Source organism: Candoia aspera, chromosome 3 (genome assembly GCF_035149785.1).
Source record: "Candoia aspera isolate rCanAsp1 chromosome 3, rCanAsp1.hap2, whole genome shotgun sequence".
NCBI classification, from domain to species: Eukaryota; Metazoa; Chordata; class Lepidosauria; order Squamata; family Boidae; genus Candoia; species Candoia aspera.
In genome coordinates, this window is record NC_086155.1 from 141,041,274 (window position 1) to 141,054,877 (window position 13,604).

At 36.6% G+C, this 13,604-nt stretch overlaps 1 protein-coding gene across 1 annotated transcript in view; it reads left to right on the forward strand.

The window, feature by feature from the left end:
• The window catches only part of HIVEP1 (HIVEP zinc finger 1), a 99,845-nt gene that overhangs the window by 53,580 nt on the left and 32,661 nt on the right, over positions 1-13,604 (forward strand). The window contains exon 4 of the mRNA XM_063298896.1: positions 263-6,144. Coding sequence (XP_063154966.1) covers positions 263-6,144 — 5,882 coding nt within the window. The remainder of the gene's footprint in view (positions 1-262; positions 6,145-13,604) is intronic.

The following is a 13,604-nucleotide window of genomic DNA, read 5'->3' on the forward strand; positions in this document are numbered from 1 at the left end:
ACAAATTATATGACAGTGAAGACTCTAAAATTGTCCAAATTCCTGAAATGTTATGTTGGACTCACTCTGCTGAAGGATGAACAGCTCAGGTGAACCTGGGCAAGTTAGTATGAGTTTTTTATTACTACATTTAGTAGTTGCCAGTTCTAAAATGTAGGGATTAAAAAGAGCTCAACATTGTATGTGTTGAAATTGGTTTGTAAATTAAACTGTTAATGTTTACACAATCAACATGTGATTTTATTTCTTTGTATTTGGGCAGACATCTCCGAGGCTATTACAAGAGGGAGCACAGACACAGTTAAAGGTGTGAAGCGTAAAAAGGTTGTAACTGAGAATCATCAGACAAAAATACCAAAATCACCTTTGAGAACGCCAGCTCAGGCAAAATCTAAAGAAAAAGTAGAAGACCTTTCATCATCATCTAAAATTCTTCCTGATACTTCAGAGCTATTAAAAGAACCTCATCGTTTGGCTCCACAAAATGGGAAACAAAATAAACAAATTGTGGGAACATTTAATAATGAGGTAGCTATTAAAATATCCACAGCTGAGACATTACTACATGCAAAACCGTCTCTGTTACCTCAATCCTTGGACTTAAATAAATGGTCAGTAGAAGAATACAGTTCAACTCAGCTAAATTTACCAGTGAAGAAAGGTTCCACTAGCTGTTCAAATACATCCAAGATAAACAACAATGAATGTATTAGCTTCGTTGATTGTAGTAATTCATCCTCCTGTACAAATACTGCATTTGATGTCTTACTGAAAGCTATGGAGCCTGAACTGAACACTTTAGCACAAGAGTGCCCTTCTACTGGAATGCAGATTGATAAACTGAGACCAAACAGAACTGTAAACACTTCTTCCTCTCTTGCATCCAATACACTGAGTGCCCAAAGTCATGATGCTTCATTACAGCAAAAAAATGTAGCTGGATCTCAGTTTTATGCTTGCACATCACAGACTGTGCATGTAACAACATCAGGGAAGACTTCTCAAGCACATATGCATTCAGCTGCTCACTTAAAAGAACAAGTTCCTGCAAAAGCTGGACAACACAATCAACAAGTAACTGCATGCCCAAATTTCATTAGTTCTGTGGTACATCAACAGAATCAGGAAAATCTCAAACTCCAACATATATACAGTACAGCTGTAACTTCTTCAGTAACCCCACAGTCTTCTGTTACTCAGGCTTTTTGTCAAAATCACCTAGTAGCAAAATCATCTTCTCCTTTGTCAATTAATACAGCTCCATTACCCAGCTCCACTGCCCAAATACCTATAGCTCCCTTGTACAATTCAGCCCAGATAGCCTCAGTTGTCACCCATGGTCCAGAACAGATATGTAACCTTCTAAAAGTCCAGAAGCCTAAGAAAATGGGGAAATATGTCTGTGAGTATTGTAACAGGGCATGTGCTAAGCCCAGCGTTCTTCTAAAGCACATTCGCTCCCACACAGGAGAACGGCCATATCCTTGTGAGACCTGTGGATTTTCTTTTAAGACTAAAAGCAATTTGTACAAGCACAAGAAATCTCATGCCCATGCTATCAAGCTTGGACTTGTCCTCCAGCCAGACTCTTCTGGGCTGTTTCTCTCCCATGAATCAGATAAAGCACTTAGCATTCATTCAGATGTAGAAGAAAGTGGTGACAGTGATGATGAAGGCACGGCTGATGAGAGGCAAGATGATCAAGGATCATTAGATCTGGAACCTACTCATGTAGTGAAAATCCCTTCTAATTCTGAATCATTACGCAAAGGTAATCCCATCTCATTAAGCAACCCAGAATATATGGTAGGCAGTTCCTCATTTCGGGAGTCAGCTATTCAAGCAAGGACAGCTTTACCTAAGGTAATTGTTTACCCTATAAATATGTCTCCTTTACAATGTGATTGTCCCAAAGTAACAGTCCCCAACTCTACAGTCGCAAATGTGAAATCAGATATAACTTACAGTGACTTGATAAAAGAGTTTGATACAAACCAACACCAGAAAAAACAAGTAGATATTTCTGAGGAACAGCCTGGGACCCCCTTAGGGGCAACAATACACGCACAGTTACAAAGACAGCAGGCAACAGATTGTTCTCAAGAACAACAAGGAAAATGTCTCCTGAGTCCTAGAAGCTTAGGTAGCACTGATTCAGGCTATTTCTCACGTTCAGAAAGTGCAGACCAGACCATGAGTTCACCAGCTCCATTTTTGAAGGGGCCTCCCACAACTGAAAAAGACCTAAGTAAAGTTTGTGGGCCACGAATGAGTACCACAGTGGTAACTGTTGCACAGACTACTTGTGCTGACAAGTCTTTTCTTTCATCTGGTCAGATGAGACCACCTTTGGCCACAAAAACCCTTGAAGAACGCATTTCAAAATTAATATCTGATAATGAGGCAGTAGTGGATGACAAACAATTGGATAGTGTGAAACCACGAAGAACATCCCTTTCTAGAAGAGGCAGTATTGATTCTCCGAAGTCCTATATTTTTAAAGATTCCTTCCAGTTTGACCTGAAACCAATGGGTAGAAGAACTAGCTCAAGTTCTGATATACCAAAGTCTCCTTTTACACCAACTGAAAAGTCAAAGCAGGTTTTTCTCTTGTCTGTACCAACCCTTGACTGTTTACCTATAACCAGAAGTAATTCTATGCCTACTACCAGTTATTCAGCTATACCTACCAATGTAATACCTCCCCCACATCCCCTGCGCGGAAGTCAGTCTTTTGATGATAAAATTGCCTCTTTGTATGATGATGTCTTTGTGCCAGGACCGGCCACTCCACAGCTCCAAGCTGGACATACTCGCACACTTGTTCGGCAAACAGCAATAGAAGATTCTTCATCCAGTGAAGGGCACACATTTGGACCAGCACGATCTGTAGATGAAAGTTATGGATGCAGTGTATCAAATGAATTCTTAATGGCAAGAAGCAAGTCATTTGTACAAGGCTCAAATTTGGATAAAATTAAAAAGTCACATCAAGGCCGAGGAATAATGTTTGAGTGTGAGACTTGCAGAAATAGATATAGAAAACTGGAAAATTTTGAGAACCACAAAAAGTTTTACTGTTCAGAGTTGCATGGACCAAAAACTAAGGCAGCTATTCGAGATTCTGAACATAAAACTATTGTGAACAGTACACAACCACAAATACTTCATTATCGAGTAGCAACTTCAACTGGTGTGTGGGAGCAGACATCTCAGATAAGAAAAAGAAGGAAAATGAAAAGTGTTGGAGATGAGGATGATGAAGCACCAACAAATGATACTAGTAGCCTGTCAAAGAATATAGTGGAAGTACAGAGCCAAAATAAACTAGGAAACGCTGTCTCTAAACATGCTGTTATCCTAGATTCACACAACACTTCAGTTCAGAAACTGGCACAAGATGAACCAGAGACTCAAATCTCAGAGCAAGCCACAGAGCCAAAAATGTTGCTGCATGGGAAGAATCACACTGTTCCAACTGTGCATGAAAAAAATGAGCTGAAAAGACAAGGAGCTGGGATTTCTGTGATTCAGCACACAAATTCCCTAAGCAGACCTAGTTCATTTGAAAAATCAGATTCTTTTGATAGAATATCACCTATTTCTTTCCCAGCAAACAAGCCTGAGAAGTTCCATTCCTTGAATAATGTAATTAAAGAGGAGAAACATCCACTCTTGAGTACTTCCCAAAGTCTTCAGGCAGCAGGAGCAACAAGAATTCAAATTCATCATGAATGTAGAGTTTCTCCTAATGAAAGGAATGCACCAGTTCAACCACTAAGACTTGTTCGCCAACATAACATACAAGTTCCTGAAATACTGGTTACAGAAGAGCCAGATAGAGACCAGGAATGCCAATGCAGTGATCTTGAGAAGACAGAAAAATTTAACTGGCCTCAACGAAGTGAAACACTATCAAAGCTCCCCTCAGAAAAACTTCCACCAAAAAAGAAAAGAATTCGTTTGGCTGAAATTGAGCATTCATCTGCTGATTCAAGCTTTGAATCTACACTTTCTAGAAGTTTGAGTCGGGAAAGTAGTTTATCACGTGCATCTAGCTTCTCAGCATCTTTTGATAAAGATGAAGTCTCTAAGAATGAGAATGTTTCTAAAGTAGAACCTGTTAATAAAACCTTGGAATTCCTTACAATTCCTCCCTGTTCAAATACACTTAGTGTGCCTGGTCCTCCTTGCAGAGAAATGCGACGTGCTGCTTCTGAACAAATTAATTGCACCCAGCCTTCCATGGAAGTACCTGAGTACAGGAGCAAGAGCTTTGATTATGGAAGTGTGACTGCATCAAAACCTGTCTCACTTAAAGAGAGATCCTCTTCCAAATTGACTTCTAGTAGTGGTGGCACTGGACATGTACCTCTTTTAGAAAGGAGGAGGGGACCTCTTGTAAGACAGATCTCTTTAAACATTGCTCCAGAAAAGAATCTGCCTGACACTGTATCACATGCTTCCTTGCAAACAGCTCCTGCATCAGATACTTCAACAGTGTCTTTTCATAGGTTGCAAAGTTCTGAGACACCTTTTGAGGATATTTCTTCAGATTCTCAGCACCCACAAAATTATACCAAGACTTTGCAGGAGTCAGTAAAGAGCAACAACTTTCTTAACCTTCCCTCCACTGAACAGTCTGTAGGATCTAGTCTAAATCACCATGATCAGCAGTCTTCACTGTGTCGGAATTCCCAAGCATCTCTTAAAGGATCAGCACTAGGAACTCAGAAAAATCTAAGCATGGTTGCTAGCCAGCATTGTAAGCAAGAGGATTGTTTTGCACCTAAATATCAACTTCAGATTAAAGCCTTGCATGTAGAACAGCAATACCCTTCAGGTCTTCCAGGAACAACTGGCATAGAACATGCTGGGGCTTCATTAGAAATATTTACTAAATTAAATAATAACATGTCCAAGCCATATGTAGCTCAGCCTTTGCAACAAATGGTTCCTGGTAACAACAGTGGTCCAGTCTATCAAGCTGAACCTTTTGTTGTTCCTGTGCGTATTCACAGTAATATTCCTTCTTATGGCTTAGCTTCTGTTGCACCCATTCCTCAAATTCTAGTTACCCAGAATCAGGTAAGCCAGTCTCTTTGCAAACTAAATACTGCATCAGTGACAGTAGCTAAAGATCAGACTTTGATGCCAAAATCCCACAAAGATAATCTGAGGTGTTTGCCGTGTTCACAGCCAGCACCTTTGTTTGAGAACTTGATTTATGAGACAGAAAGCAAGACTTCAGTTTCATTAGGATCTTTAAATCTGATCCAGAAAGTGCCAGTTGGTGGACTTTTTCCTCAACAGGAAGCCACAGCTTCAAGTAAACGCATGCTTTCCCCAGCCAATAGTTTAGACATTGCCATGGAAAAAAATCAGAAACGTGTTAAAGATGAAAGTGGAGCTGTTTCTATCACAGGTGCTGTTTCATTGCATCCACTGAACATTAAACCAAATGAACCTAATAAGCAAAAGAAGCCACTTTTAGTACGGCAAAGCTGTACCACTGAGCCCCTTGAAAGTTTCCCATTGGATCAGGAGGAGGATGAAAGTGGTGGAGCCAGTAATTCATCAGATGTCCTGTTGTCTGGTTCACCTGAATCTTCTCAATCTAAAGGTTATTCATTTGTAAAAGAATCCTTAGAACAAGATAACCTAGCAACTTCTGGAACCACAGATTTTTCAGGCAGAAGGCCTCATCAGTCTCTTCCACTGAACACTCCTTTATTTCTAAAAAATCTAGGGGACAGTCAAGAAAGGATGTCCCCAGGATTTAATGAAAACAAGAAACCCAATATCCACAGCCAAGCAAACTCTGGAGCTACTTTTTCTGCTGTAAATGCAGGTGATATACAGAGATTATCTTTTCCAAGCCTAAAGACAGCAACAAACTTTACATGGTGTTACCTGTTAAAAAGGAAACCAGTACATCTATTACAACATGGCCAACAGTCTTCAGCTTATTCTTCCTGGTCTATCAGTCCCAGCAATCCCAACCCACTTGGTTTGCCAACAAAGGTTGCGCTTTCTCTCTTGAATTCAAAACAGAAAGATGAAAAATCATCTTATACTCAAGCAATAAGCTTCAAATCTGATACATTGGTCTACTCAAGCAAATGGGAGAACAACTTACTTAAGGTATTTAATAACTACATTGGCTACACTTACCTTAAATGGGGAAATTCTAGGTTTAAAGTATTTAAGTAGCTTTTTTAAAAGACAACAGATTTGTATTTGGGAAGAACTTCATAATGCTCTGCATATTAAGGTATTAACTAATACTGCTTAATTACATTGCTGATTAAGAAGGATGATCACATTTCATGAGAAGCATAAGTTTTGCAGAAAAAGCCAGGTGATTCTGGAAAGAGCTATATATTCTTTGAACATTTAAATTTGCAGAATGAGATATGTAACTCCTCTTAAATTCCCCACTTGAATTTGAATTTGTTAAAAAAGTGAGATGAAATATTAAGGCCATTTGTGCTACTTTACAGTACAGTTTCCCCAAATCAAGGTTAACCATACTAAAGGTGTGTAGTATCTGGATCATATTTGCATCAACAAATAGATGTTTTCTCAAGCTGAAAAAATATGTGAGAAGATTTATTTATTTATTCGATAGTGTAGTGGCTGTCCAGCTCCCAATGACCCTGGGCAGCTTACAGTTAAAAAAATACAACTCCCCAAAAAGAATAATGAATGGTCCCAGAAACAATATATAACCAATAACCAAAATAAAGCCATCCACCAGGGGCTCAAACTTTCCTCGGCTGCAGAGCCTGGAAGAATAGCCAAGTCTTTAATAGTTTCCTGAACATCATCAGGATGGGAGCCATCTGGATATCTGAGGGAATATCATTCCAGAGGGCAGGCACCATGACAGAGAAGGCACATTTCCTAGGTCCCACAAGATGACATTGCTTAAGTGATGGGACCTGCAGCATGTCCACTGCTATCTATCTATTCTTATGGAACATAATTCAACGTAGACATTTATGTGCTCATAGCAGCAGTAATCATGATAGTGGACTCTTGGAAGTGTCAAATGAAATATCCAATACTCAGTAGCATGGTTGAAACATTCCTTTACAAAATGGTAGGTGCTTCATGGAATCAACAATATTTTGATGAAAGGACAAAACATAGATGTTTCTGTAAAGCAGCTGCACTAAAACTAGCTATGGCAACATAAGAGGAACTGAATCTAAAAAATAAATATATACAAGGTTTGCGCAGATATTAACTCATCATTTCTTTGATTAAGAGATCAGGAGTGATGTGCATTCATCTCCTCTAAATGAAATTGTCCCATTTCTACCCCCCACCTGCCTCTGATGTCTTAAGCATAGTTCTAGGACTAGTATTAACTGAAGTAAAGGTTAAATAGGTTCCCCTCTTAACCTGGATTGTTACCCAACTTTATTTCGTGTTAATATTTTGGATTATATAAGAATTCTGACTTGATTTGTTAGTAGTTTGATGAAAAGTAAAGTTACTTAATTTGCTGGAAAGAGCATATATCCTTCATCTTTTTGATTAATTGCCCCTCTTTACTCCAACATTATTTCTGTAGCAATCTGCCCAGTTCAAAGCTGGTAAAACTCATGTTATAGATACTGGATTTATTAAATAGTACACTAAAAATGTAGCAGATTTATAACCTGGGTTATGTAACTTTTGTTAGGTATGCTCAGATTAAAACTGAAAGAGGTATAAAACAAAGAATAGTTATTTGTAAACATAAATGTCATCTTCAGAAATTACATATAGTGTTCTTACAAGTTTATACTTATTTTTGAAATGCCATATGTATACCCAGTGTTAATGAGAGCCCAAACATAGAAATTTTCCGCATTTAATGAGGCTCATCTTTCTTTATGTAAGTAATTTTTTTAAGTAATTGCAGATGTTTATATAGTGGGGTGATGAATTATTGCCGTTATATAGTCTTGTTTAGTACGCTCTTCACCTTTTTTCTTGATAATCTGTCAAATATTTACATGAAAGGAATATGAGAGGGGAAAAGGAGTAATGTGGGGCACAGTTTGAGACTCTGGAAAAATGCATGGTGCCTGCAGAGTGAAAGTTGCCTATATCAGTGGACCCTATACTTGTATTTTTTTCTTCTCAGAGTCCTCACTCCCAGTGAGGAAGAAGCAGTGACTCTGGCTTCTCCTTCAGTGAAAGGCAGGTGGGGTTAGCTTGCTTTCATCTCACTCTCCCTTGGATTAGACTATTGCAGATTTCATGATGATTAAAGTAAGCATCCTGGCCAACTTCGTCTAGGTTGGTTAAGCCTGCTTAGTATTTGGATGGAAGACCACTAGGAAATTCCTGGGGAGTTGGCTGTAGTGAACTTATTGCCGACAAGAAAACTTTATGGGTGTGGTTATGGAAACCAGGAATCAAGCTCAACTTGAGAACATTTTTAACTTTTGAAGCATATATATCTGTGAGGAAAAGTCATTGTATTCACTGGAATTTATTAGAATACATTGGCTATTAGGCATTCCACAAGCTGTCTCTTTTCTTTCTTTCTTTGTCCAGTTGCCACTTCTTTTTGTTTCATCTCCATCCTGTTCTGTTTCGTGCACATACTTTTTCTTTCCTCCCTTTCTGGCTAGCCTTTACCCTCATCCTTTCTCCACTGTTTCTTCTTTTTTGCTATTTCTGTTGGATGCATATGTGTGTAAGTATGTATGTATGTATGTACTCTGTGTGTGTGTGTGTGTTACTTATTTATTTAATTCAATGCATACAAATAAGGAATCCTTCAATTTTACAATAGGATGTCCTAGTTCATGAGCAAATTATTTTAATCAGTTGTTATTTAGTTAATAATCATTTTATTCAGCACAAATTTTCTCCAGGATTGGTTTCAGCTGGAGATGTAGGGGAACTGGGCATTATATAAGAATTTTGTGTCTGGTTAATGTAATTACCTTTTGGAGAAGTACCTTAAATCCACGGTTGTCCTTTTGGACAAATTGAATTTATTATACTGGTTTTTAATAAAAGTGATAATTAGTATCATGAGAATATATAATATGAATATCTGATGCTAAATTTACTACATGACTGTTCTGGGTCAGGAATAGGAATTGGGAGAGGCAAAAGCATAGTACATAATCCAAATTCTGATTCCAAAAATGATACTTGTCAACAGATAGACGCACATAAGAGTAATAAGTCAGTCCAGGAATCAGTACCAAACCCTTAAAGCTGTAGAGAGTGTCCATCATTCAGGTAGAGAAAACAAAAGTAAACGTCTACCAAATATTCAAGCTGCAAGGGTATTTGATCATATAGGGTCACAAGCCCTAGACATTATTGGAGCTTTATACTGGGGCTCACTCAGTATACTTTATATTTACATACTGACGTCATATAGTTGAGTTACTCTGTAGTATATCTGTATTTCTTTTTTTACTATTATGAGACATTTGAAATATGCAAACAGAGTAATAAACAGAAATGAACAAGAAAAAAGATAATGGAATAAAATATAAATGAATAAACAAAATTTTTAAAATGTCATAGAGATTATAGTTTTTCAAATATATCAGTTAATTATGAATAACTGAATTTATTGTTTTGAAAGATTAAAAATTGCTATTAAGATCTAAGCTAAACATGAGTATTAGGAACCATAGTCAACACAGTATAAATCACTGATAAGATTATGTGCTGTAGTAAATTCAATCCATTTTGCTAATAGTTCTAATTTAGGTATCCTGTAAAACTGAAATACGGACTCTCTCCATAGGGAAACTGAACTGTTCAATATGATACAAATTCATTATTAAGTTGTAAAGGAATGGTTTCCAGTTGGTAGTATACCTGTATTTCAAAGGGGCTCTCTTTTGTAACTGAGTACTTCAGCCACCATTCATGTGGGTTGAGTGACTGTACTGGGAGTCTGAATCAGAGTCTTGCTCAGACAATCTTAGGCTAAGGTGGACTGATTTTGTCCAGGTCCGCCTTAGCCTAAGATTGTTTAGATGGCTTGGAATGGGATTGCTTGACTAGCTTTGCTGATCTAAGGAATCTTTCTTAGATAATGCCATGACAATGACATCTAAAGTTTGTGAGTGTTGTATGTGAGAGAAAGAGAGTTACAAAGGCATCTTAAAGGAGTTTGCAAATACACATTAAACTCTATAAAAGCAACAATGCAATGAAAAGGAGAGAGGAAGGAAGACAAGGGCAGAAATGAAAAAAAACATTTGATGTTCATACAGGGGAGGCCTGGATAAAGAAGAAGCTCTTCTACAGGTATCTAAAGATATAGCAGTACATGAACTACTGGTGTGAGAGCACTCCAGAGTGTAGGAACCTCAGTAGAGAAAACCTGCCCATTAACAATTGGAATGTGGCATTCTGTCATTCTCAGGGGAAGAGGGAAGGTACTAGAAAGAATAGGGAGTGCCAATATGTTGTCAGTGGTAAGTGAGGGGAGTCAGGTGAGGGAGATTTGCGGGGGAGGGGCTGAGACGAACACGTTTGATAGGCTTTGCAGGGGCATTAGCAGTGACAGAGGGCAAGTCATTGGGAAGATGGGAGTGGGTAGGCTGGTGGGATACACTGGGAGCTACTGACAGGAGGAAAAGAGAGCCTTTCCTACTTATCCCATAAATTTACTTTAGGATCTCAGTGGTTTTTCTTTTGACCAAAACCTGGAACAGCAAAAAAGTTCCTGAGTTTCTGCTAAACTGCATCCAGTCTGGAATTATTCAGCAGGACTTATTGGAATGTGATGTGTTTGTTTCAGATTTGAAACAAAACACATTTTCCATTTAATGCACATACCTATTTATTGGTTGGTGCCATCAGAATTACTGATATGTGCCCATTTGTTTATACCTCTGCCAGCCCAATCTAGAAATGTAATGTTTATAGAGTATAATGCCTTCTATGGAGTATCTCAGTTCCTGATGGCCTGTTGAAATAGATTTACAAATAATGCCACAGAGAATTCTGCAAGGTTCATCAAATTTAAAACTCAGATCATTACTTCAGAGAGTTTTTTGAAGACTTTTGAGAGACTCAGTTGTACTTAGTGTGAAAATTTAATGTAACTTGATGAGATTCCCTTGCTATTATTTAAAGATGATAACTAACGTTTTCAAATATTTAATGGTCTGTCCCTTTACAAAAAAAATGATTGAATCTGACTCATTGTCAGTAATTGTGATCATTCCTTTTGAATAATACAATTAGTCACATGATTACTACCCATTATTAAATGCCACATTCTATACAGCTCTCATTACTTCTTGAATTGAATGAATTTATTGTCAACATAAAAAAGTGAAGGTTCTAAGAATTGGAAAAAGGGAGGTAAATCAGGAGCCAAAAATTGTTTCCAACTTTTTTCCAAATTTCTGGAGAAAGTTGACTTTGAGATACTGGCTATTAGTTTCTATTATTGTCAAAGAGGCATGGTATTATCCTAACCAATAAGTAGTCTAACTTAATTTTGTACCAATGAAATAATATTTCAAATTTGTGTACATAAATATTAATCAAGGTTTTTTATCTTGCATTCCTTGTCCTTAGTTTTTTATAATTATGTATAAATGAAGACATATTTATTCTCTATATATGAAACTAGATAGCAGATAATAAATCTGAAAGGTTTGAAATCAAAATCAAACCAAACCAAAACCCCTTGAGGAATAATAGGAATTTTTAATTGCAACTATTCTACAAAGCAGTTTTAATGAAAAATATTGTCATGACTTAAATTTCATTTTAATTTTATGCAGAAGAGGATTACAATTACAAATTGCATCAACCTTTGGTAATAATTACTTCTAAATATCTAAATCCACCTGGGCTAATTGTGAAGTCACATACTTTTTTGGAGCAGTTTCTGAGATTCTTATTAATATTACTTAGGGCAGATGATTTATCAGAATTAATTTCTAAGCTTGATTAAATTAACTGCATGAAACTTGATTAATTCAAATGCAGTTGAGATATACACCTAATTGGATTTTAAAGAAAAATAAGAATGTTATTGCCAAATTAGTTAGCATGGTATTTTATTTTATTATTAAGAACTTGAATATGTTCATTTTTCTTTCTGTTCCATGCTAACATTTCTTTAGTAAGATTACATAAAATGAGTGATGTGGGCATCATTGTTTGATATCCTTCTTCAGAAAAATTTTGTACATGCTAATTACTGTTGGTGCATGTAGATATAATTGATTTATCTTCAGTTTGCAATAACAATTATTAAAGCAACTGACTTTAAAGAAATTATGTTTTAAGAAAAATACATTGTTACGTAATTGACATAGATATAGTATCATTTCTTTTTTATAATATTCAGGTCCAAGTATATCCATGTTGGGAATTGGTTGTTTTTTCTTTTATTACAAAGCTGTTTATTTCATCTTGTTATTGATGAATGGTCCTTAGTTTTGTAAGATTACAGGATTCAATGGAAAATTGAAAAGAACAGAAGGTTTCAGTATAAATTAATAAAATATTTATTTAAAAAAGCTTGCTCAGGTTTATGGAAAAGGAACTTTTTGATCACCAAAATTAATTTGAGATCTCACTCTCAGAATTATTGGAAGTATAGATGGAAGGTATCTATATTGTTAATAGAATATTTAGTGACATGTTTATCCATTGCTTTGTGATTCTGGATTTAAAAATATCTACACAAGACAAATGTGTCATTCCCATACATCCTAGAATTTCTGTTTCTGTTATTACAGTACCAATTCTTAGGGTTGCCTTTATATTTGGCTATACTATGTGATTGTTGGTGTATGTGAACTCTATGCCAGCTCAGGATGGGATATTATGCGAAAAACATACTAAGTTTCCTCAGTGAGATTTACTTCAGAGTAATTCCATAGGATTGGTAAGGTCATCAGCAACACGTGGCTTCTTGGCTCACTAAATTAGTTACGGAAAATAAATGGAATACATAATCTGGTTTATTTGCATATTTATGTAGATTGCAGTATTTAGTTTTCCTTGACACAAACATTTGACATGCAATGCAAAGAACACACAGCATTTCTTATGACTGATGTCTTCTTTCAAGTCCCCCCCCCCCCGCAAAAAAAAGGAACTGTATCTAATATTTTCTCATTTTCATTCTGGGGCTGCTTGAGGGAGCCAGTATAGTTTTGTTTTTTTTTAAAGAGAACATTACCTTCTAAATATTGGTCTTCTAAAAATTATATTTAGTGTTATAGTTTCCATATGTCAACAGCTGCTGCTTTTCTTTTCCCTGGACTATCCTTGTGCTGATCAAAACCCATTAGGATTAAGTAGTAAATAATTTGAAGATGTGATTTACTGTCAATCAGGATTATGTACATGATACCAGTAAGGGCTAGAAGATTGCAGTAGAAAACGGAAAAGAAGAAAGAAGAAATCAATATAAATTTAAAAAATATCCATTTTAAAAGTTCTGCTCAAGTCTGTAGAGATGGATTTGTTTTGACTATAAAAATTATTATCCAGAATGTGAGTACTTTCAGCTTAGTCTTAGTTGTAGTGCATTTTGATTGCATATGCTGAGTTTTCTGATGATTCATTCTTTCAGCCAGCCTGTCCCGGATAAC